This window comes from Rosa chinensis, chromosome 2, assembly GCF_002994745.2.
Source record: "Rosa chinensis cultivar Old Blush chromosome 2, RchiOBHm-V2, whole genome shotgun sequence".
NCBI classification, from domain to species: domain Eukaryota; kingdom Viridiplantae; phylum Streptophyta; class Magnoliopsida; order Rosales; family Rosaceae; genus Rosa; species Rosa chinensis.
This window is the reverse complement of record NC_037089.1, coordinates 5,370,560-5,396,999: the sequence shown is the minus strand read 5'-3', so window position 1 is coordinate 5,396,999 and position 26,440 is coordinate 5,370,560. Positions and strand designations below refer to the sequence as shown.

The 26,440-nt window shown below is 36.5% G+C and overlaps 1 protein-coding gene across 5 annotated transcripts; it reads right to left on the bottom strand.

Annotated features, from left to right (window-relative positions):
- Positions 1–13,797: 13,797 nt before the first annotated feature.
- Positions 13,798–24,911, bottom strand: LOC112187801 (probable RNA-dependent RNA polymerase 5). 5 transcript variants are annotated; one of them, XM_040514641.1, is made up of 29 exons: positions 24,306–24,911; positions 23,972–24,103; positions 23,757–23,888; positions 23,551–23,676; positions 23,337–23,465; positions 23,123–23,263; positions 22,896–23,051; positions 22,689–22,811; positions 22,477–22,605; positions 22,276–22,401; positions 22,055–22,195; positions 21,818–21,938; positions 21,582–21,711; positions 21,035–21,109; positions 20,267–20,459; positions 19,260–19,458; positions 19,070–19,157; positions 18,815–18,955; positions 18,094–18,168; positions 17,896–17,967; positions 17,522–17,628; positions 17,149–17,297; positions 16,859–16,946; positions 16,052–16,277; positions 15,472–15,620; positions 14,769–14,931; positions 14,502–14,640; positions 14,234–14,403; positions 13,798–14,139 (listed from the first exon to the last, which is right to left on the bottom strand). In XM_040514641.1, the coding sequence occupies exons 1-29, from the start codon at positions 24,646–24,648 to the stop codon at positions 13,906–13,908; spliced, it is 4,197 nt and encodes a 1,398-aa protein (XP_040370575.1). In that variant the 5' UTR covers positions 24,649–24,911; the 3' UTR covers positions 13,798–13,905. The 5 variants fall into 5 exon arrangements, with proteins under 5 accessions (XP_040370575.1, XP_040370574.1, XP_024182512.1 ...); XM_040514640.1 differs by having other exon boundaries at positions 16,721–16,946; positions 24,306–24,906; XM_024326744.2 differs by having other exon boundaries at positions 16,721–16,946; positions 23,123–23,251; positions 24,306–24,905.
- Positions 24,912–26,440: the final 1,529 nt, after the last annotated feature.

The following is a 26,440-nucleotide window of genomic DNA, read 5'->3' as shown; positions in this document are numbered from 1 at the left end:
ACCACTTCATTATTTATATTCAGGGTTTCTACAATAGGAGGGCCAAGCCAATTATCAGACCAGAAGAGAACACTCTTGCCATTACCCACAACCCACTGCACACCAGGATAAAAAGACCTCCAAAGTTTCTTCAAACCAAGCCACATTGAAGATCTCTGATAGCACTTTTTGACCTGTAATGAAGAATTGAAAAATCGAGTTCGGAGGAAATTTGCAGATGTGGAAGAGACTTGAACAATGTCCCAACATCGTTTGAACAGAAGAGATTTATTAAGAGTAAATAAGTTCTTCAACCCCAATCCTCCGATGTCAGTAGGCATACAACAAAGCTTCCAAGCAATCAACAGACTACCCCTCTTCAAGGGGTCCCCAGACCATAAAAAATTTCTAGTCCAAGCTTGAACTTTCTTTAGCAGAGAGGTAGGTCATTCATAGACTTAAAAACTATGAGTGAGAAGACTTTGCACGACTGAATTAATTAATTGGAGTCTAGAAGCTTGAGACAACTGTAATCCTTTCCAAGAAGAAAGTTTGCAACGTACCTTGTCAGCTAGCACCCGAAAATAGCAAGGTTTTGGGCATCCTTGAAAAATTGGCACACCCAAGTAATTGAAAGGAAGAGAACTTTCTCTGATGCCCAAAGTACGTTTGATAATTGATACGCTAAAAGCAAGCATATAATTTAACCCTAGAAATGTCATCGTTAGTATATAATAAGTAGGGATCGTTTTATTCTGGGGATTGAGGGTACACCTGTCATTATAAAATAATTAAAGAATTAAAATAAAAGCAAAGTATAATATTTACAAAAAATATATACAAGTCACGAAAATAAGGGGGGTTTTAGGTTTTAGGATTCTGAAAATTAAAATAAGTAAATTTAAAATACAAAAACACATGTATACAAGTGGAACGCAAGAACAAAGATCAAAACCCATTCCAAACATCAATTTCGATTTAAACCCTACAATTGTTCTCCCAAGTCATGAGAAAAAAGTTGATCATGTAAAACATTTGAAGCAAATGATTTTCCATATTTTACTTTCCTTTACTAATTAATCTAAGTGAAAGCACATAGATCAATCCTATCAAACATGCAATCAAAGTCTAGAAAGCTAGCAAATCAAGACATGTTCAACGCAAAACACATAGAGAAAGGTTATCAACTTAAGTGCACAACCTAGTATGAATAAGTTCATCTATTGGCAATCCTTTTCAATTGAATTCGATTTTTGTCCAAAACCTTTACTACTTTTGATTCAAGTTCACAAAACTATTAGGTGAATCATTAACTTAAATCTAGCATCAATTATATGCAAACCCTAAAAGTTTCGAACCAATTAGAACAAACATATAAAAGATATCAATCAATTAAATTCAATCGAACAATCTCACAAAAGCAACTTAGAATCACAAGTATAGGAATCAAAAACTTTATTTAATCATGGAAATTGGGCTTTAACTTTGCCCTAAACGTTATATGTTAACTAGAACAAAATCATACTAATTCAAGCAAGGAAAACCGAAAGAGGTTACAAGGAAAAATGTTGAATTACACCGTGAATGGAGATGGTGATGAAGAACTTGAACGATGAACTATTGAATATTGAAAGCAAGCTTCAAAACTCACGTCTTCAAGGTGGATTATGGAGGGATGTTCACGGCTTCTTCTTCCTTCTTCCTCCCTTGCTTGAGATCGCAGAAGATGAACTAGAGAATGGAGAGAGCTTTCACGTTATGGAATATTTTCTAAATTCAAGGGTGTGTTATAACGTCAAAGAAGGGGAGTATCTATAGGGGACGTTGGCCTTAGTCTCCAAGCTTCATGAATCTTCTTTTATTTTTCTAAAGAATTATTTTGTAATTCCACATAGCTTTAACCAATCATGTAGCGCCATGTGAGCCCTTGTGTGTCATCCAACCAATCAAAACTCTCCAAAAATAAGTCTAAATCTCTTAGAATATATTATTGCCAAAATTATATAAAGATTTTCTTATTTTCTTCATCAATTTTCGGCAACAATATCTTTAGAGAAAATAGGGAGCGTATCTAGACTTGTTTTGAACCTTTTCTTGTTGTCCACACTTCTTCTTTCCTTAAAACTCTCCCAAGAAAATCTCCAAACGTCACTTTTAATATATTGCTTGATTTTCACGTTGCTTTCTTGAATCCATCTTGGTGTTTCACGGCAAAACCCTCCAAACATGTCTCTTTGCGTCACAAACCCTAAAATCCAATGGGCTTTTATCCATTTTGCCGAAAATCCAAGTTAATCTAGAGAATTCTTGGGCCATCTTGCGTCATTTTCAAGCCATGTTGTCTCCAACGTCATTTCCTTCATTATTTCGATCAAGTTTCTTGGTTGGCTCCGGAATCTTGCTTGGTACACTTTCCTCTTTTGAATAGGGTTTCCTGGTTGGAACAAGAAAGCTTCATTTCTGCTCATTTGGTGCAGCCCTTTGCCTCTTGTCTTAACTCCTCTCAATGTTGGCCAGCTCCTCTTTCCTTTCATGAGTTCATTTCCACTTGTTTGCTCCAAGGACCTGAAAATAGAAACTTTCCAAAAATGAAAAATAGAAACTTCCTAAAAGTAAGAAATGGAAACTTTCCTAAACTAAAATGGAAACTTGCTAAAAACAAAAAAAAGAAACTTTCTCAACGTTGGCTAGCTCCTCTTTCCTTTCTTGAGTTCATTTCCACTTGTTTGCTCCAAGGACCTGAAAATAGAAACTTTCCAAAAATGAAAAATAGAAACTTCCTAAAAGTAAGAAATGGAAACTTTCATAAACTAAAATGGAAACTTGCTAAAAACATAAAAAAGAAACTTTCCTAAACTAAAATGATTCATTTAAGGAAATAACTAAGTAAATATGAGGAAATAACCGTTAAAACTTCGCATAAAAATGCTCCTATCAATAATATTTCTTCTTTGAATTGTATATTTCCCCAGAAAAATGGAGGACTTTTGCCTATTCACTACCTGCCTTGAATTGCAAGCATATTCACTCATGAAATTCATTAAAGCCTTCATACCTCGAGATGTACTCTGCATAAAAACCATTATGTCATCAGTAAATAGAACATGAGATGGAGGTGACAACTTTTTGGGAGCTGTAATGCAAGAGAATTTCTTCTTTGAAACAAGACAGCTCAAACCCCTACTAAGCACTTCTTCAGCAAGGCAGAATAATAATGGTGATAAAGGTCACCTTGCCTAACACCACACGAGCATTCAAAAAATCCGCAAGCTTGCCCGTTCACCTTTACAGATAGCCTTGCAGACTTGAGTATTACATGAATCCAGTCAATAAACACTGAGCTGAAGCCAAAAGCTTTAAGAACTCTTAACAAGAATTCCCAATCCAAAGTATCAAATGCCTTGGATACATCAAATTTAATAGCTATATTACCCCAACGACTTTCTCTATCCAATAGATTAATGCGCTCTGAAGTGAGGATTATTGGATCGACAATAGTTCGGCCTTTAACAAAGCCGCTTTGATTTGGAGAGATTATTCTTGAAACTATCTGCCCAAGCCTGTCTACAAGTATTTTAGTAATGACTTTGAAGACAAATCTGAAACTACCTCTGCCTCTTCCTTTTTTGGAATGAGAATAATCGTGCTTGAATTAAAATTGGGAAGAATAAAATTATTCTCAAAGAAGCTGCAAACTGCCCCAACTACATCAATAGCCACTGTTTCCCAACAGGCTTAGAAAAAATCACCGCTAAAGCCATTTGGGCCTGGGGCACTAAATCCATCCAAGCTCATGACTGCACCTCGGATTTCGTCCGTAGAGGGAAGCAAAGTAAGAGCTAAATTTTCCTCCTCTGTGACCAATGCGGGTATAACCCGCTCAACCAGACCAGTGTCAATAAGATCATTATCTCTAGTAAACAGAGAACTGAAATGATTTACTGCATGCGTGGCAATCTGGTCATAAGTATTAAGGACCTATGTACCCTCTCTAAGAGATGCCATTGAGTTACGAATTCGCTGAACTTTCACCATGTTATGCAAGAAAGAAGTATTTCTATCTCCCTCAGCTAACCAACGAACTCTTAATTTACTTCTAAGAAAAGTCTCTTGCACTGATAACGCCATTTGATAAGCAACATTGGCCTAATCCTCTTGCTTGAAACACTCAACAAAAGGTCCCAGCATATCAATTTCACTTTGAACCCTGTCAAGATCTGCTTTCGTATTTAACATATTGTTGTGGACATCTCCAAATACTGATTTGTTCCAATGTTTCAACATAAATTTGAGAGCTCGTAGTTTAGATGAAAGAACAAACATAGGACATCCATATTACGCTAAACTTGTCCAAAAATCATGCACAAGAGGCTTTATGCTTTAGCCACATGCTCTGGAATCTGAATAGAGCCCTATATGACTGTTGAATCCATCTACAGGTGACCATAATGGGGTAATGATCAGAACTGGCACGAGTAAGGGTGCGACATTCAAAGTTTGTCCAGGCATCAAACCACTTCTCGTTGGCGAAGGCTCTATCCAAGTGTAATTCAGTTCTACGATTTGTCCATGTATAAAAAACCCCTTTCGTATCAATGTTAAGCAGCTCACAATCACTGCACATTTGCTGGAAGTCTCGGCAAGAAACTGTATTGGGAATATTACCTCCCTACTTTTCATGATCACCAAGAACACAGTTAAAATCACCACGTACCAGCCAAGGTTTATTTGAAGTGGACAAGTGAATGGTCAGAAGATCACTCCATAATATATGACGACCCACAATAGTAGTCTTTGCATATACCATTGTGATCAAACAAGAGATACCATCAAGTTGGCAGGAGATCGTAATTTACTGATCCGTGGAAGAAACAATACTTGGCTTGAGACTCCTATGGCACAAAAACCACATATTGGGGTCTTGTTCACCCCTATTATTAGTAGCAAATAAACAGAGATTCATAGAAGGCCAGAAAGCAACTGGAATTACTGAAGATAAGACAAAAGGTTCTGAAATACATACTAACATCGGCTTGTTTGTCAATACCAATTTCCTCAAAGCCCATTGTGTGTCCTCGTTTGCAAGGCCACGGGCATTCCAAAAGATAACATTCATCAATAATGCTTGTGCTTTGCCCCTTTTTGTAGGGCAGCACGAACTAACATTGGTTTACAAAGCAAAGGTTTGCTTTTTTGTTTGATTTCGTGCTTCTGAAGCTTCTTAGTCTTTTTAGAAAGAACGGGGGTAAATTCACCTTCTTCTTTCTCAGTCTCAGGATGCAGGCACGCCTCAGTTTCTTTACAATTATTAGCCGTAGTATGGTGGAGAGGAGTTGTCACTGTAGACTGCATTCTCCTGCTGCAGTGGGTGAATTTTTTGGAACCCAGGAGGAACTCTTATGGATGAAGAAGACATGCTAGGCTCTGTTTGTTGGAACTTGTCAGTTGGTTGGAGAGGTTCAGCTCGGATTATAGCAGTCTCAGATGAATCTCGGTTAATACAATTAGGAGCTGCGTTTCATCAAGTGTGGTAAATGCAGTAAAAGTTTTTCTTCAATTTCTTCAAGTCATATGCTACTGTCGATCCTCTTTCTTTTGACATGGAAGCTGATGAACCCAAAGGCGACATTCTAGAAGATTATGAAATTGGTACCAAGTTCCGAGACAAGATCATTCCGCATGCTACATTGCTTTTTGTACCCTTGTCTACATTTTCAGAGAAGGATGAAGGTGATTATGGTGATGATGATATTGATACTGATAATGATAAAGAATGTGCTCGTTGCTTAAAGTGGTAGATAAAAAAAAAAGTCATAGAGGCTTGCTTCTGTTGTTGGCATGCTAATTCTTGACAAAGTCCAGGCTATTTGCCGTTTGATTTTTGGTGTAGTTTATAATCTCAAGAGCTGTTTTTACTCTTGTTACATTTTGTTGCGTAATACTAAGTGATGTCCTTATTTTTTTGGATGGTTCTAGTTGGACCTCTAAATTTGCTATTAAGACCTCTCCTACTTAAATAGCTAAGTACACCTCCTTAATTTTACTAAAATATCCTTAAACAATTAAATTTATTCTTCAGCAATCTTTTGTTCTATTTTATGTCACTATTGCATTCATCTATTCCTTTCTAACGTTGAAATAAATAAGTAGTTTTTCTTGGTACAAGTATAAAGGCCAAAGTTATTTAATTCCATCTTCAGAATTTCAATCATGTGCATAAATCTATTCATGAATTATGGTGGTATCTTTGGTTTAAGGTTCTTAGTACAAGATTTTAATCTTCCACCATTCTTGCTCCTTTCTCACAATACTTTTACTACTCATTGACCAAAAATAACAAATTAATAAGTTCTCCAGAGTGCTTCAAATTCATGGTTATGTTTCTTTAAACTCAAGTTTCCACCCTTCATTAACAATTTGTTGTGTAAGAGGGAGCAATTTCAAACTTGACTGAACACATGATTGACCATTTTCTGTATCAAATGATCTTATCTACTGATAGGAGCATAATTATGCGATATTAATAACGTTAACCTCTATACTTTCTTTGTTAGTTAGTGTATTTTCTCTTTATTTACGTTGTTTACTTGTTTTATAGGTATTTTGAGCAAAGAATGAGAAAAGAAGTAAAAGAGGGATTGAAAGGCAAAATCGGTAAATCTGCCTGTGCAGATCAGTCAACTTCGACAGATCACTGAGACCAGCTCACAATGAACCAGATGTTGATCTTTATATTGATGGAAAGCTTCAGATGTCTAGTTTCCAGTTCTTTTTACAGCTCGTCAATATCATTTTTCTAGAAGAAGTTATGGCCGATTTAGTACAAGAAGGTCAGGCTGCACGTGAATCTGAGGTTGGACGGGAATTTATGTTTCGAAGCCCAAATCACACTGAGAAGCCCAAGGACGATTTTGTGCTTCATATTCCGACTTATAATGGAAAATTGGCATGATGTGAATGGTTGGAATAAGTCATCAAGTTCAAGAGCCAATAGGAAAATTCCACCTAAGCACGTGAACGCACCCTAATTCTTTTAGGTTTTGGATTTCCTACACAACAAGAAAGACGAAGGCAACCTCTAAGCATATAAAAGGAGATCAATCTGCAGCCGCTGTTCTCTCCCTCTCTCTGCTGCAACTTCTTATTTTTCTCTTTAGCTTGTTTTTGTTTTTCTTTCTATGAGAAACTAACTCTTTTGTTAGGGGTTGTTGAAGCCCCAAATCATGATTGTAAACTTGTTATGACTTTCAATTAGTTTTGTTTATCTATTGGATGAGAACCTAATTTCTATCTTCACATTGATGATTCCTTTGCATGTTTTCTTTGGTGCGCAACTTAGATTGCATGTTTAGGATTCTATTGCTAAGAATGATCATTGCCTGTGCCTTGTTTCGAGGGTTCCGTTGAGAGTTCTAGAGTAGTAAATTGTCTATAAGGCGAGTGATTAGGTTCCTAGGTTAATTGAGACGCGTCGTACTCAAGATGCCTTGTGATGTCTCGTTTTTCTATTGCGTAATGATTTCTATGTGTTAAATCTAGAGTTGCGTCAACCTAGGTTGCATTTTAGAAAATAGGTTAGGTGTTGAGCGTCTCTCACCTAGCATACAAGTAAGGAAGAACAACAGGTTAATTCAGGCGTTGGGTTAACTTGAGCATCTTCATCCATAGATAAAGGAAATTAGGTTGAACATGATTAGTTTACTTGATTGATTGGTGGTGGATGCAATTCCTCTAATTAACTTGTTTTATCTTTGATTTTCAAAACCTTGAATCAAGTCTTTTTATTTTCGGAGTCGTTCAGTGTTTCGTTTTTATTTAATTAGTTCGTCAACCAAAACACCTTCAAAAATTATCAAACTTTGTCAGTAGTTAGTTTATCATGTCTAGAGTCTGTCTGTAAATTTTCGTGACATTTAGAATAGTTTAGAGTCGTCTGCTAGTCAGATCTTTCTAACTGAACAGTTTAGGTTTATTTTGTTTTGAGTCTTTAGATTAGTGATTAGACCACAATCTCTTGCGGGAACGATCCCTACTTACCTATACTATTTTCGACATTCTTGTAGGGTTAAATTATAGACATTTTTGTGCATCTATTTAGGTGTATAGAAATAGCTTATCGTCTACTCAAAACATTTGGAGATAAGTTTCTCTAAAATCTGAAAAATTCTTAGCCATATCTCATACTGAGGCTCAATCAAGATGATTTGACTTTCGATTAGTGCATCTTCACTTCTTCCGTAGTGTTTAACGTAGAATGCTATCTTAGGGTTACAATAATTTGAATGCTATTTTAGGGTTTAACATTAAAGAAGATGAGCATCAAGTTAAATGTTTATGAAAACGTGGGACTTTAATCGAAAACAATAAAAATTTAAAACTTTCTACAAAGGTATCTCTCGCATCCGAGGATGAGAGATTGAAGAGAGAATATACTTTGAAAGTATAAAGAAAAACGTCGTCAATTTGTCATGGGATGTAAGAGAGTATTTTTTTTTTTCTCTTTCTGTATGTGTCCTTATCTGTCTTTTCATATGAGTTTAGAAAATCCAAAAACTATTTGAAAAAAGATAAATGTCCAAATAATAAATTTGGAGGTCCAACTAGAACCACCCCTTTTTTTATTTAAGGAAAAAAAAAACGAGAACTTGTTGACGATTTGTGAGACCCACTTTTCGATCACATTTTCAACCAAATTAGATGTTTAGATATTTATGTGTATACCATTTATGCAATTTTTCAACCAAATTAAAAATTATTAGGGATTCATAATCATGATTTATCAATTATGAACATGAAAAAAAGGAACTTAAAAAGTCATTATTCGAGTTTATCACAGTTCCTTCTCGGAGAACGAACTTTCCAATGGTGTTGTGCTTGGATGCTTTCTTTTTCTAAAGATATATGGAATCCTTGAGTCGAGATTTTCTGACTCAAGATTTCCTAAGTGAACTCATGTTTTTGAAGCAAGTTTACTGTGTAATTAAGAAAGGGTATTTATTGATCTTCCCTTAACATTAAATCTAGTTCTTCTCACTAATTCAATTTGTAGAAAAACAAAATAAAATGTTATTTAGGTTCATGCAAGTCTCGGATGATCCATGCTTCTGTCAAATTGGAAATGCGGTGAAGACCCAATTCATGAACGAGCAGCCACGTTTCCCTAATCTCAAGAACGCAATCTGTATCACCGACGATAACCAGGCGGCTATTGTGGACGTCCCTTCCCCAGGTGGAAGAAATGTTTTTGACTGAAATGTCAGAAGTTTGGAGAACATTGCGCAAATTCTATCAGGTTGTTTATGGCATATTGGGGGGGCTAAGGATGAAATAAACCGGTTAAATGAGTTCATATCTTTTGTACGTCGCTACAAATGTTGGCTGAGTAGATATCCTCCACAACGTCAATTGTTGGAGCTCTTTGTTCTTTGTCATCCAATTTTCTGGAAAGAGGGCGCAGAGTTAACTTTTCAACAATCTGGGCCGCATAGCAGCTGAGCACAAACATTATGTTCTGTGTTTGGGTTCGAACGCTCAATTTGATAAACACATCCAACATTCATCAATTGAAGACTAGCAAGTCACTGTGGCTAGAGATCTTGTTCTTTCAGATGTTTATAATTACCATAACTCTAGTTACCGCAAGGTTGACATTCCTTTGTTCTGTTCCAATGCAATGGAGCATTACTGGGACCGTGCCCGGATCCATAATTTGGCACAGCTAGACAGAAAGGGAGTGATTCGTCGATTGTGTCACGAGCTAAAAGGACTAAAAGATACTCTGTTCAACGGCTATGCAAATGCGATTATTGCCGGTAGATATAATCATTCGGTCTTTTCTCCTGACCACATTTTAACCAAAGATACCTGAGTGTTGTGAAGCATTTCCAGCACCTGGTGTCCCACACAACCACACCAAGTCATATGTGTGATCAAAGGACAATAGCAGCCGTGGTTTACTTGTTTAAGCAATGCGAACGGATCTCTCGTATTATGTGTGTTTTGTTTGGATATCAAGGATATTTAGATATTTTGCTTGATCTCTCGCATTTACATCTTGTTGAGAGTTCGGAGATCAAGGATATTTAATTTGACATGCTTGACTCTAAGGTAGCAGGGTTCTCAAACTAGCTAGCTAGGCTTGTTAGACGACTATATACTAATTGTTAGCCTATTGTGTGGTTATGTGGAATTATTAGCAACTAAATGCATTCTTTGTTGCTACAAAAAAAAAAAAAAAAAAAGTCTCGGATGATCCATGATGCCTTTTTTTCTTTTGATGAAACGGGATGAAGAGGAGATTCCTAGCATCCCATAATATATTAAAGAAGAGAAAAAGAGTACAAGGGAGGGGACATATCGATCAAGCCAAGAACTCCCTAAAAAAGATACTAACTATTGAAAACGAAATTTCGGATGACCCAAACGGTCCTCATTACAAAGCGAAGCAATGAAAGGGGGATCCATGATGCCTCCCCCGTTCAAATACTCTTTACCAAAAAAAGAAAAAAAAAGAGACCACATATGAAGAAATTTGAGTTTTTTTTTTTTTTAGTTCGGCCTCAAAGCTCATAGCATATAAGCATATTCAGACCCAAAAGTGGCTTCATTTTATGAGTTATGGAATATCCACAAGTGTTAATGACCAGTTAATACCTACTAGTGTTGGCTTTAGTTTGTTTGATACATATAGCTTACTTGGAGGACAAGCGGCCGGATAATAGTTGACTCATGTCCTTAAAGCAAATGTACCTATGACACCTCTTAACGTGCTAAACCTAGGGGCGGGCAGAAACCGAACCGGAGGGCCAAAATCAGCCGAACCGGCCCGGAAAACCGGCTTGGGGACCGAATCGGATGAAACAAGTCGGAAAAAATCACTTCACCGCACCGGACCGGGTTCAGGTTGTGAACCGACCGAAAAAAACCGGACCGCCTGCAAATTTAATAATTATTTAAATAAATATTATTTTACTTAAATTAATATTATTTTTAAATGGTTGTCAAATTGTTATTGGTTGAAATCAGGAAGTATGTGAAACCTGATGCACCTAATTACTATCAATGAGAGAAAACCTAGCTGACTTTTTAGACCTGTAAATGGATCGGATTTTGATCCGTACCCGCTCCAAATCCGTGGCTATTGGACGGGTTTGGATCGAAAATTTTGATCCGTTAATGATCCGAATCCGTTAACCCGTTTATTTAACGGATCAAATACGGATTTAGGTCAATCCGATCCGTTAATGATCCGGCCCGTTTTTGTAATAATAAAATATTATTTTTTATTAATATATTATTATTTTTTTAAAATATAAAATATGTAGAATTTCTAATACAATTTTTTGCAGAAATCTAAGGGACAGTCCATCACCCAAGATTCCAAGAAGCATTAAGAATTTTGATAATGTAATTCTACTTTTGATGATACTTTTCATGTTGTTTTAATATTTTATTAATATCTTATATATGAGGTATCATGATATAAATTTAATATTACTATTTAAAATTTTAAAATATTTGAAATTATAAACGGGTCGGATTAGCGGATCGGGTATCCGTTAATCTGGCGGATACGGATTTGGATCGAGCTATCAATGATCTGCCGGGTTAACGGAGCGGGTTTGGATCAATTTTTTTTTTTAAGTAAACGGGTTTGGATTTAGGTCGATCCGATCCAAATCCGATCCATTTACAGGTCTACGCTCATTTCTCTCAACCCTCAGATCTCTTTCTCGAGACTTCAACTCCACCTCATCTCTCTCGACCCTCAAATCTCTCTCTCGACTCCGTCTTCTCAGCCGACCGAGGACGCCGAGCAACGCCGACTGAGGACGCTTCGAACTCAGATAGAAGACGCCGATAAACACCGACCGAAGACTCCGAGCAACGCCGCCGAGGACGTCTTCTGATCCCATCTCTTGATGGAATCGGTAGGCTCTTGTTCGATTTTGAATTTCTGATTCTGTTTTGATGTTGACTTGCTTGCTTCTTTGATTTTGACCATGAGACACATAACTTGCTTGACGCCTTGACTTGCTTGGTTCTTCGATTTTGACTAGAGCTGCCACTTGGTTTGGTAATTACCAAACCGACCAAATACCAACCGATGTTTTAAATTTGGTAAACCGGCTTTTTGGTAACCGAGACCGATAAAACCGAAATCGAAAATTATCGAAAAAGTTGATTTGGTTTTGATAAATACCGAATCTACCGATTTGGTTGATTTATACACTACAGTTTTCAATACACATACATGTATATTAAGAAATAAACATAAAAACTTTTATAATAGTATGAATATTACTATATATACTACATTAATAGTACATGTATTTTAAGTAACCTAGTCAAAGATGGTTAAATAACCTTGTTTTAGTGAAAATTGCTAAAACTTGATGTCATATATACAAAAGAAAGTTATAATTAGTAGATGAATACAACATTTATGACTATAAAATTCAAAACCCTAGTTTTGTTCATTCTAATTTATATTATAAAGAATTAGTTGTTCTAAAGTTGGTAATACCGAAAACCGAAATACCAAATTTGGTAGATATAATTAAAAACCGAAAATTTTGGTTGGTAATTGGTAGCTCAGTTTTGAAACCAAAAACTTTGGTTTTGAAGTTGGTAATACCTATAACCGATTCGAACCGACCGAGTGACAGCCCTAATTTTGACCATGAGAGACTTGACTTGCTTGACGTCTTATTGTGTTGCTTCTTCAATTTTGACAATTTCTTACTTGCTGCTTCTTAAGTCTGCTTCTTACTTGCTTTTTCTTCTTCGAGTTTGACAAATTATTTGATGTTGCTAATTAGAGAGTTGCTTGTTCACTACAAGTATGTTCTTCTTGATGAGATTGGTAGGTTGAGTGCTAACTTATGAGCTTCGTCACATTCTAACCGATCTCAGCATAATAAAACTGAGAAAGTTAACCTTTTGTTTATTTTCTGCTAAGTGCTAACTTATGTGTCTGATTTCATTGTCAGGGAACTTGATGTTTGTGCTGCTAGAACTTTGATTTACTACTGGAACTTTGATTTATGTTTGTGCTGCATGTTAGCTATTTGGTTTGGAAACAGATTGTTAGACTGTTGGAACTTTGATTTAGTTTTGGAAATTGCTTTTTGGTTTGAAATGTTGAACAGTTGGAGCAAATTGTTGATGTTTGAATGTTTGATAGTTGATCTGCAGGTTTGACAGTGTTAATGTTATTTGTCTAGTTGTCTAGTTGAGATGTTGATGTCATGAACAGGTTATTTGAAATGTTCATTACATGATTTAGTGAACAGATTATGAGTGGTTTATTTTGTTGATATTTTGATAATAATGGTTACTCATTTTAGGACAGCTAAATTTGTTGACTTTGGTCAAAGATATGCAAAAAAATAGAAAGTCGAACACAACCGAAACCGATCCACACCGCACTGCAAAACGGTGTAACCGAAGTAAACGGTGTAGGTTTTAAAAATGCGATTGCAGTTTTAAATATAGCACAACCGAATGAAACTGTTCGGTTGCGGTTTTGGCCTAACACCGAACCGCGCCTACCCCTAGCTAAACCATGCAAAATCTCATATTTGTTCAAAGTGTCGTGTTTGTTGATTAACCATTAGTACAGTAAGATTTTTAAATGTGTTCCAATTAACACAATACTGAAATCCTCTCTTAATTTTTTTTTTTATAATGACCTTTCAAAAAAAAAAAAGTAAATTCATTTTAAAAATCCGTACTTCGTTTATGGATTTTAATTCAGTTTGGTCCTTTTTCTTATAAGAAATCATTTTGGTTTCAACACTAGTGTTTTCTTACGAGTTGATCACCATCAATGCGGAAGCCTGCGAAGACCTTTACATATATACATAAAATGTTACACCGTATACCACATTTCCTCGACCATAATCAAGTAAATGACGGTAGTAATTACAAAATCTCCTTCAAAACAGAGGATACTATCGTACAACACCTTTCATTCGTGTTCTTGGCGTGAAGCTGGCACAGAGCTTTACCTGCAACTCTCCATGCAAAGGAACACGCCTTCACACTTCCTATCCTCCTCGCATGGTCATAACACACATGATATATAGCTTGTGCCTCGTTATATATCTCATCGATTGGCCTTCTACTCTCCTCAAAGTCATTAGCCTCGTAAAGAATCTACAGATGAAGGTAAGGCAGTTAGCAAAACAGAAGCAAACTACAATCTTCTCATAATTAAGAAGCATAGAATGTAGAAATGTCAAAAATTTGCCTTTTTATATTTCCTTATGACCACATCGGCAGACTGATTTTTGCTCTGTTTATCAGCATCGTCCATAGCAGAGGCCATCTCACTCCTGTACTGTCGGTGTAGTTCCTCCCATTTGTCCAAGCAGGCATCAGGGACTTCATTAACATCAAAAGCAGGAAGTTTCTCGACTTCTGCATACAGATATGGAGGATGATCAGCATGTTAAAACTCTCTGCATCTTTTAATGGACAAGAACTTTGACAACCAACTCAACTATTACGTGTATCACCTTTGAGAGAACAGTCTTCTGTTTGATGCTCATCCACCCTGTTATAAATTAATCCCAAAACGGAAGTTGAAGGGTAAGAATTGTTCTTTCCCATGTAATGGGGAAAACATGGGGCCTTCAATTCTTTTGGGACTACAACCTGTTACATAGAAGGTATACCTAGTTTCAACTCAGAGCAAATCACTCCAAAGCACATCGAAGACTCTAAATAATTAAAACCTAGCTATTAATTTCCATTTCCAATTCTTGAACTTAAAGATAGCTGACCTTTACACCTTTCTTCGGTGCATCTAGAGCTGTGTAGTATAAGTTAATTAGTTGCAGTATCTTTTTCTTCATATTATTCTTTTCGTCAATGTCACTCTCTCCCAACGTCAAGAAACGATCCATCCAGGCTAGCCAATTATCAGCTGCCTCACTCATAGCGAAACTGAAACAGCAGAAATTGTTTTGTGAATCAAATCATAACTCATAATGGATTCACATTTGTAAGACAAATTTGCAACCAGAAGAAACAGTGAACTATAGCCAGAGACTCTCAGTAACGACAAGAGAGAGAGAGAGATCCACAATCCAATACAATATCAAGCACAATGTACACCATTGAATTTGATTTTTCATATGTTGTAATTGTAAACTAATTTTTTTTTTTTTTTTTTTTTGGTTTGGCCTGATTTATGGGCTTAGTAATAACAATTTATATCAGCAACCTTGTCAAGTTGAGGTTTAACAACTTACATGGTCGCCAGCGTTTAGGAGTTAATAAGAAAATCATTGTTTGAAGTTCTTCTTTTCCAATATGAACAATGCTTCATCACATCCCACTCAAAGCAATATCATAAGGTTTTATTTAGACTACAAAGTAGTAATATTCAGCAAATAATAAGCCTCTCCACTGTAGGAACCTAATGAAAACTAAAATGTTAAGGTAATACAACCCAAATGATTATAAATACAGTCAGCTGCATACCTTGGTTCAAACCTCGTTGTCAAGAATGATCTAAACAGAAGATCTTCTAGATCTTCAGGCGAATAGTCAGATGGACTCCTACTGGGAACTTTTTGGGTTGGTATTGAAGCTTCAATCCAAGGTTCACTTGGTTTGTACCACTCCAATAGCTGAAGTAATACCCAATATTATGTGTCAAATATAAAAACAAAAATGGGATAACATCAAATAATAATGAAAATAATGATAAGAACAAAGTTCTTTTCAGTGTCATACCACATCATGACCTAGGAAAAGAATATAGAAAAGAGTATGAAAACCACATAGGTGCTATGCAAACCACTCAAATTAATGTCAATAAAATTCACACAACAGTATGGGTTTTTCCAATGACCCAATCTATCAAATACTTTTTCACTTTCCTAGCATGAAATGGATAGTACATAAGAACACTTATGAAATATGGTGTAAAAGAAAACAGATGATAGTTAAGAGGTATGAAGAACAAAATTTGCAATTTCATAGATTGGCTAAGCATTTCTGGAGTATCCATGCATGTTGAGCTTTTAAAAAACCAATTATGCTTCATGTTAATGCCAACCTGAGGGTTTCTTGAGACCCAGTATAGATCACCATCAAAATCTCCACCACCCATTTCATCAGCAATGGAACGTGGACCTTTGCAAGAGAAGAATATACCGTATTTGGCATTTCCAACAAAAGATTCTAACTCCTTCACATAGGTCGCCTTTAGAACATGAATATCCCCAAAGTGTAAACCCGGATATCTGTAGACTAGTACCTTCCCCGACAGTTGTCCATCCTTCCTACATCAGACCAAAACAGAGCCCCTCACAGTATCAGAAAAAAAAAAATGTTGTTGACACTATGATGATGAAAACTGACCTACAACCAATAAAGCAAACACACAACATAGAAAATATTACAATAAAAGATTGCTTCAAATACAATTTGATAACTCTACATCTGTAAGAATAGGTCTCGTTGCATGGATAATCAAAATAACTTATTTCTTCTATCATACTACATGTAACTCAAGAAACCGTTATTTGTTCTGATCAAGAAAAAAAAACACACACACACAGAGCTACTGTAGAGCTATTCATTAAAATACATATGTGAAGTATAACCAAAGGAATATCTCAATTTTATCTAGCTATAGCATAATAGATATCAGATATGGTCTCGAATTCTGGAATGGGTTTCATAATTCATATAACAGGGAAGGGAGCCAGAAAATGTTACATACAGGATAACACAGACTTCATCTTTTTTTAAAGTCCCTGTTGGATCAGCTGTCCCCATCAAATTATAGGAATCAGGAATATAAAGTTTCCCTTTTCTAAGACTGTTGTTTTCCTCTTTCATTAGGACTGAGAGACGATACCGCAAGTATGATTCTTCTAGAGGTATTCCAAATGAGATCATTAATTTCCCCAAGAAATTGTCATCAATCTCACCATACTTCTCAGCAACTGTGAAACAAATGATGGAAATAAATAAATAAATAATAAGTGAAAAGGAAGAATTGGAAATTGCTAGAATGTTTAACTGAGAATAGATATCAAAGAATGAAATTGTCTGTCAATTTGAACCCAAGCAATCCAAAACATAAGGGGAAAAAAAAAGTGATGGAAATCTATCAGCTCTAACTTCTAAGTACTATAAGATCACCACCTTTGAGTGCTGCACGTGTCTTGCAGAAAACACCATGAGCATCTTCCAAAGCTTGGTCAAGTATCTGCATGAAAAATTCTTCCGGTACCCCTCCATGCATTAGAAGTGCAATTAAAATCCTCGATAAGTGCGTATTCCTAGGAGGAGTGCTGGAAAAAGAAAAATATAAGTTTCTGTTGATGTATAAAATTATTTCTCCTTTTCTTATCTTGTTAAATATATAAGGTTGTAACACTTCATTGTTCAACAAGTGAAATATGTAAACTAATTTCGAACATGTGTTCGACATATGCTAATGACCAACTATTCATATCAACTGCATGGAGCAAAAAGCAATGAGTTATGCAAAGATAACGACGAAATCCTGATATACCTTGTGCCAACTATTTCCAATGAGTTTATTGTTTGATTATTGGAAATCGTTGGATCTGTCTTAACTTTGAGCATGGATGGTCGAATCTGGATTGTGTTCGGATGGAGCTGCAAATTTTGATACAAAAGTTGAAAATGGTGTACAATTAATACTAAAAGAAGAAAATGAAGAAGCGACTAGTACTAAGAAATATTCCCTAAGTTTTGCATTGTCATCAAGCCTACTCTGATAGATAGTATTACTTCAATTTACTTTAGCAATGAAACCACAATCTAAAAAAATTATTAAAAGAAAAAGTTAAAAGGAGAAACGGTATGTGGAGCGTTACCTCCACCAGGTAAAGTCGTTTCAAAAGAAAATGACAGGTTCCATACCTTTTTATTGACAAGAAACGTTCCTTTAGAAGCACTGCCATTGTGAAAAAGTCGGCACTGTGTGAGCAAAGGCTACAAGAGGAAAGTGAAAACAAAAGAAAAAAGGATATGAGAATATATTGCAAGCCAATAAATGAACTCGTGAAGCTCAACAAGTCATGAAAAGAGAACAACAACAACAGTTCTAAATTTGCATACCGGTTCTTCTGTTCTAAGAACTGGCCTTTTCTTTCCCATATCATTATCCTCAAGTTCATCAGGATCAGGAAGTCCCTAAAGCATAAATCATAAGATAAGCTATGCAGAGAGAAGAGTAGAAGACATTTGCATCTTTACAGAAGATAAGAAGACAACATGAAGCTGTAAGCATTATATTCAGACTGGAGTTAACCATAGAGACAGAGAGAAGAGAGAAAAAAACAAAATATCCAGTCAATTGCAGGAAACTATGAAGCAGGGAAGAGAATTTAATTGCATAAAGCAAAAAGTAATACGTATAGGGCATAACATGACTTGCACATTATATGACTGTCTCGAATAACAAGTTTTTGGCTGTGTGACAGCAGATCCATACAGTAACATTTCCGCTTGATTTTTATTAAAATACATATGTAGTATCAATAACATTGGGTCCCAGAGGCAATATCAAAAGAAGTATTATAGCAACCGATCTTTCCCTGACCCATTTTTATATTTCTAAAATGCAGTGTTCAAAACCCAAAATAGAAGTATTAACCTTCTAATATCAAATATAATCCTACAAACTCAGGATTTACTCGTTTGCAAGCACTCATTTTAAAACATCCATCTTGATAAGTCAGATGCCACCAATGTTGAAGATAATTAAACTATGATCTTAGTAAATATAGTTATTAGTTAAAACAAACATAAAAACTAACTAAAACTTAGAATTACAAACCTTCATGTGTTCATCACTTATACATTGTCCTTTGGCTTCTATCTTTGGACAAATTAAAGCCAAATCCTCGGATATGAATCCAGTTCCATCTGTATGTATAAGTGGTTTTTCATCTCTATGGATACGATTACCAGATTCATCCTGCAGTTCACAAGAAAGGAAAATAGATTAAGAATAAACTGCATTTAAGATTGAAAAGCGAACCAAAGAAAAGGAAAGGTAAGAGAGTTCACGAAATACAGTTAAGGATCATACGAGACAGTATTCTTCACCGATGATTTCAACCTTGACAACTGACCAATCTACTTTTAAGCTCGTTGTCTTGGACAAAATGAGTGAGAACCTGGATCCCCAACAAGGATGGTACTTTGGAATCATGAAGTAAAAAAAAAATGCTTCTAAACAGCATTTGGAAATAAATGTTCATGCTACAAAAGTTACATACCTAACCATGTAGTTATCGATTCTAGCCAGAGTATGTGCATGCATGAAAAGACATCTGGCTTCATACATCGTTCTGTTAGATAATATATAACTGACACCTTTGTCTATGGCTGCATCAGAGGTCACTCGAACAAAGTAACACTTCACAGGTGATGAAGTTGGGTTTTTTTTCTTCTCCTCATTACCACCATCTTTGAACACTGATTCATAACCATATGAAGACAGAAAGATGATAATCAATGCTGATAGGATTCTCTACAATTCAATACCAAGAACACAACAAGTTCAAGGATTGATATATAGGTTTAAAAACTTCACCAAGGAAAAATGGTCTGAAAATTTGAATATATGAAAAGTGTTTTGGGCATAGAAGTATGGAGAGAAAATCCTTAAAACCCTTAAGATTGATATTATGGCTGATTGCTATTATAGACCGGTGCAGACACATACACGACATGACATGGAAAGAATAAACTATTATGACATAACAATCAGTTATTTGTTTACCCAAACATGTGTTATATCAAACATTGTTTCATAGGAAAGTATGGGTTAAGTCCTCCATTACAATTTTTTGTATTAAAATCTTGAATTGTTTATTTTCACAGATTCAGTTCTTTGAAAAATAGCGAGTTATCCTTTTTATTTGCTGGCTTTAAGGTTCATGCCTATTTAAACATTTCTGCTCCTTTCCCTATCAAGTATGACTAGTTTAAGGTGTAGTGCCTTTAATGCTTAGTGTTTAGCCAAAACCCCACAACCTATACCCAAGCTATGAACCAGTGATTCCAAAGGACCTAACCCCTGAAATCAAAATATTCAGAATCTCAACTAAAGAAATGGGCACGAAGGACCTCAAATGACCTATTATTTCATATGAGGTAAATATATTTTATGAAAATAATAAAAAAATGATACAGAAGAGAATATCTCAAAAGTGGTGTGGGAAGTAAAACATCTCAAAAACTGGAGGTTCAAATTCACCATGTGAAGGCATTAAAAACGTACCAAAGAAACGATATCGCCGCAAACCAACAAGAATCCCTTCTCTTGCAACCTTCATATACATAGAATAATTATGATGGCAGGCAATACTTTGACCTCTCTGCACCTCTTCTTTGGCAAACTTCACCATTAAAACATTGTCATCTCCTAATTTTTTCTGTAGAAGCGTTCTTCTTATTTTATATAAATATGGGCCCTGGATTAAAGGTCAAGAAAACACTTATAAAACATCTGCAAGCAGTCAACAATGATGACAGCACCATGAAATTATTACTGAAAAGGAAATGAACGCATAGAATTCAGTGGAAATTGCTCATTTTATACTATCAAGTGCCCTATGTTGCTGAGCTGCTTAAGACATAAACAAGTAATACAAATATATCAACTTCCACAAAAGAACTGCAGATGGTAATTACACATGGCCAGAGGGATCTTTTACCTTAGATAGAATGGGAATTACAACAAGCAAGTTCCAGTTTGCCACTATTAAATTCACCTCTTACATGTATCAAAATGAATAATGCCATTCGTGAAGAGTTTACTTTATGGGTAAGATTCAAACTTGAAACCTCCACAATATCTAATGGAATACCTGGATCCCACCTGATTCCTTCTGTATATCAATCGTCTTACTGATAGCACATTTCATGATATAATATCTACATTACTGCTTCTCTTAGTAAGTTATCAACTTCCGCTCCTCTTGTGTATGCATATGCAAACATGTAAACACAAGCATTAAACTTACAACAGAGAGGGAAACGGATAAACCTTAAATATGTAACTCCCATCCACGTTGACGTAACAATGATAGACGTGTGTGCGTCCAGAATCCCAATCAAAATTCTACAATACATCAAAAATATAAAAAGGTCATCAGGCAGATATTATAATGGATACGAAGGTAGGCTTGTGCTTTTATTAAAGAACTTAACAATGATTCCTTAAAATCAAAAGAGAAAGAAGCTAACATCTATGGGGTAAATTATGAAGGTAACAATTAATATTTTAACATCTGAAGTAACTGATTAAAGTTTAAAACTAATCAATAAGATTTGCATCTTAAAACTAAATGGTTAGTTAAAAATTAGCTGAGCAATGGCTCAAATGATCAGTTTGATGCAAGGACATAGCCAATGGCTTTCCAATGTACTTATATCCAATGCACTTGTATATGATGTTAATAATATTTACATCTTCTTGAAAAAATTCATAATGGCTGTGTATACCTAAATAACAATATTCTTGCATAAGAGTTGTATACAGATTAGGGTAATCAATAACAACAGTTGAGCAAGAATCAGAGAATCTATATTACCAATCGACGGTCTTCGAGGCTGATGCATTTTCGACCTAGATACTCCCAAATTTTGCTCTCAAACATTACCATTGGCAAATATTTCCAATCCCTAATGTCCTCTGCCGCTATAAGATCTCTCAACTTCGTTCTAACAAATAAAAGTAAAATGACCACCCAAAAGCAGGTAAACAATTTAACCAAGACTAGCTGCCAAATAAGCAAAGGAAAACACAAAGGAAAAAAATGTTCCTTACCCTCCAGCATAACTTAAAATCAGAAATTGTTTACGGAATTCTAGTTCACCCAGAGCTACTAAGTGTGCTTCTCCATGATCTCCAGGTTTGTCTATAGCTGAGGACCTAGTAATACCCTCACCTGCAGCAGAGCACACTCACACTAAGCCAGCAATGACTTTAATATAACATTATAATCATAATAACTACCAACCACAATGAAATGCTTGAAACTGAGAGAGTGAAAGTATGACGAACCTTGAAACCTTTCATGAAGTTGTACAGGAACAACATCAGCAGACATTCTCTGATAAGGAGAAATGCAGAAGGCTTTTGATGGAGAACAAGAGGCATATGGTGATTGTCCTTGAACAGGTGTCTGATCAGCAAATACCCCACCTGCACCAAAAGCTTTCATTATAAAACACCGCCCACCCCAACAAAAAGCATGAAACTGAGAAAATGGAAGCACGATGGACCTTGAACCCTCTCATCAAGTTGTAGAGGAGCAGTCAGTCTTTGATAAGAAGTGCTTGCGGCTTTCAATGGAGAACCAGAGTAAGGTGATTGTCCAATAACAGGTGACCGGTCATTAAATGCCTCAACTACACCAAAACTTAAACATAGTCATAAGCTGATCAGAATCAAATGAATCAAATAGTGTGTGAAATATGACCAACCTTGAAACCTCTCATCAAGCTGTACAGGAGCAGACAATCTTTGATAAGAAGAAGTGACTGCGGATTTTAATGGAGAAACAGAGGAACAAGGCAATTGTCCAACAGCTGACCGGGCACTAAATCCCTCACCTGAACCAAAGCTTTAACATAGTCACAAAACACAGCTGACCAAAATGAAATGAATCAAATTGAGAAAGTGAAGTATGACGAACCATGAAACCGCTCATCAGCTTGTGCAGGAGTAGACAATCTTTCATAAGAACCAGTGGCTTTTAATGGAGAACCAGAGGAACAAGGTACTTGTTGAACAAGTGACCTGTCAGTAAATGCGTCACCTGCACCAAAGTTTTAACATTATCAAAAAACACAGTTAACCACAAAGCAATGCATGAAACTGAGAAAATGAGAGCATGACAGACCTTGAAACTTCTTATCAAGTTGTATAGGAGCAACCAACGCAGATGGGCTTTGACAAGAACAAGTGTATGCCACTTTCAATGGAGAACCAGAAGAATAATAAGGTGATTGTCCATTATTGATGTTTCCTGGTTGCTCTCGAACAGTAAATGCCTCCCCTGCACCAAAAAGCTTTAACATGGTCATATAACAGTGGTGACCACAACAAAATGAATCAACTTGAGACTACCTTGAAACGTATCATCAAGTTGTACAGGAGGAGACAATCTTTGGTAAGAAGTAGTGCCTGCAGCTTTTGATGGAGAAGCAGAGGAATAAGGTGGTTGTCCAATAGATGACCGATGACTAAATACATCACCTGCACCAAAAGCTTTAACACAGTCAGATAACACCGCTGACCACAACAAAATGAATCAATTGAGAAAGTGAAAGTAGTGACAAACCTTGAAACCTCTCATCATGTTGGACAGGAGCAGACAGTCTTTGATAAGAAGTGCCTGCAGCTTTCAATGGAGAACCAGAGGAATAAGGTGATTGTTCAATAACAGGTGACCAGTGATTAAATGCCTCACCTGCACCACAAGGTTTAACATGGTCACACAACAGCGCTGACCACAACAAAAGGAATCAACTTGGAGAAAGTGGAATATGACAAACCTTGAAACGTATCATCAAGTTGTACAGGAGGAGACAATCTTTGATTAGTAGTGCCTGCAGCTTTTGATGGAGAAGCAGAGGAATAAGGTGGTTGTCCAACAGGTGACCGATGACTAAATGCATCACCTGCACCAAAAGCTTTAACACAGTCAGATAACACCGCTGACCACAACAAAATGAATCAACTTGAGAAAGTGAAAGTAGACCTTGAAATCTCTCATCCAGTTGTACAGGAGCAGACCGTCTTTGATAAGAAGAAGTGTCTGCGGTTTTCAAAGGAGAACCAGAGGAATAAGGTGATTGACCAATAACAGGTGACAGCTGATTAAATGCCTCGCCTGCACCAAAAAGATCAATTCATATAACAGCGGTCACCACAGCCAAATGGATCAAACTTGAGAAAGTGAAAGTAATGACGAACCTCGAGACCTCTCATCAACTTGTGCATGAGCAGACAATCTTGGACAAGAACAAGTCCCCGCGGCTTTCGATGGAGAACCAGAGCAATAAGGTAATTGCCCAACAACAGGTGACCTGTCACTAACTGCCTCACCTGCACCAAAAGCTCTCAACATATATAACCACAAAAACACATATAAACCACAATGCAATGCAATGCATCAAAATTTCGAAAACGAAAGCATGACACCATCCCACACACAAAAAGCTTCAACCTTTAACTCAGCCATATCATCAAACACATGGTAGGCACCAAAAAGCTTCAACCTTTACATTCAAATTGCTTTCTGCATTACCTGGAGGGCTGAAGTGAAGTCTCTGAGGAGTGAGTGAGGTAGCACCAGGGCTTTGAACGTGAGCGGAACGCACCGTTTTGGACGGCGACGGAGAAGCAGAGCTACATTGCCCGATCATCCACTTGATGTAACGGCCGAGGGTGGTTCTGATGCTTTTGCTGCTGGAGGAGATTTTCTTCGGGGTCTCCATTGCCGACTCCTCGCTCTGAGTCGCGAGCTGCTTTATGGCGTCAGCGTCCGGCCAAGGTTGCTTTTTGTCCTCACAGATTTGCCGGGGCAATACCTCCACTTTCTGAGGTAGACGCGGCACCTCTTCTTGCTCATCCCAACTCTGCTTCATCATCAAGTTTCGATTCTGATCGGAATTTTGCGCGATTCCCGGTGGTTAGAAGGGCTTGATGGAGTGGTGTGTCAGTGAGATTATATGGTTTCAGTGAGAGAAAGACGTTCCTTTCTAAGTAAGGAAAAATTATTGTAGTCAAGGGCAATGGAGTACTACTGGTACCCATGATTTTTTTTACTAGACTAGGCTAGATTAGTGACCAAAGGTCTTAATTAATGCTCCTTTTCAACACTAAAATGAGTACTTGCTTTCTATACCAAAGCCTCCATTGATGACAAGGCTCTCATCTTTTTCTTTTGTGTAATCACATCAATATTGATGAGAATCTTTGCAGATAGTATCAAGTTGGATCAAAACTTTAGTGGCTATAGACGACAGACTTTGTTCAAACTGAAACTAGAATTATTGAACCAGGGTGCCTTTTGGCGTCTTGCACTTCATTTTCTTTTCTTCATTTCTATTCTTCCCCTTTTTTAATAATAATATTGCTTTGCACGTTCTCAGAATCTCACTTCACTGTTGGACTTCTTTTCCTTTCTCTTCGTTGTCGTTGACTTTTTCTTCTTCTTTTGGCTGGATTATCCCTTGATTTCTGCGTAGTGAATTCTCACCATTGTTACATTGTTAGCATGAAGGCTTGGTTTGTGACCAATATTTAACGATGAAATGTGATAAAAACAGACCGCCAACTTGGATATGGTAACCTTAAAATCGTCATAGAGTTACTAAATCAAATGTAAGGGCATCTCCAACCAACCCCCTTAGTCATAATCTATAGTCATTTCAAAATTTGACACATATAGTATTATTACTATTCATTCAGATTTTGAATCTTCAACTCCCTTTAGTCAAAAGTTATAGCCATTTCAAAATTTAGCAAATTAGCAAAATCTACAAAACCATCTCTATTTTTTCCATGCGCAGAGCCCAAGGCGCCTATTTCCCGTGCGATAGGCCGGAAGGCCCAAGCGGACAATTAGAGCCCATGCAGGTATTCTTTTTATTTTTATATTAGATGAGAATTGACGAAAATATCCTAACTATCTAATATCTAAAGAGGAAGATTGACATACCAGAGAGTGAGTCGAAGCGAGATAGAGATATAGAGGCCAAGATCCAGATCCAGATCCAAATAAAGAGAGAGATTGAAATCTTGATAGATCAAGACCAATGAACTTGAAATTCGTTAGACAAACAAACATGGAGTTTGGTTTGATTTTCAATTGATGCGTGGAGGTATGTGGTTTTGTATTTCAATTTCTTAGTTCCATTTGTATCAAATTCTCCATGGATTGTACTGCATGTAAATACTTTTTGAATTTTTGTATTTGTATTATTCAAATTTGTTTTGGAATTTTGAAGATCTTAATTCCCTTCATCGATTAGACCTTAATAGCTATTACTACTATAGCTGATTCTTTTTTTTTTTTTAGAAAAGTACCGCATTCCATTAATAACCAAATAACCATACAGGTTACAGCATCAACGAAACCAAAGTTACGGGACCATCGCCACCAGTGACTTACATGAGCCAAAAAGACTCAACCCCTAACCAAATTTAACCCTTAACCAAACCTAACTATGGCGGTACAGCCTCGCCATTAACATAAACGATGAACTGTTTTCACCCGTTCGGACACCATGTCCAAAACAGCCAGACCACGTGTAAGGGTGATTCACCGTCAAGTTGTAGCCATAAAGCACCACCAGCAGACCAGACCAAAACCCTAACCCTCGCTCACAAGAGGAGGGACTTATTCTCACCAAAACAACCACCGAAAACAAACTACAA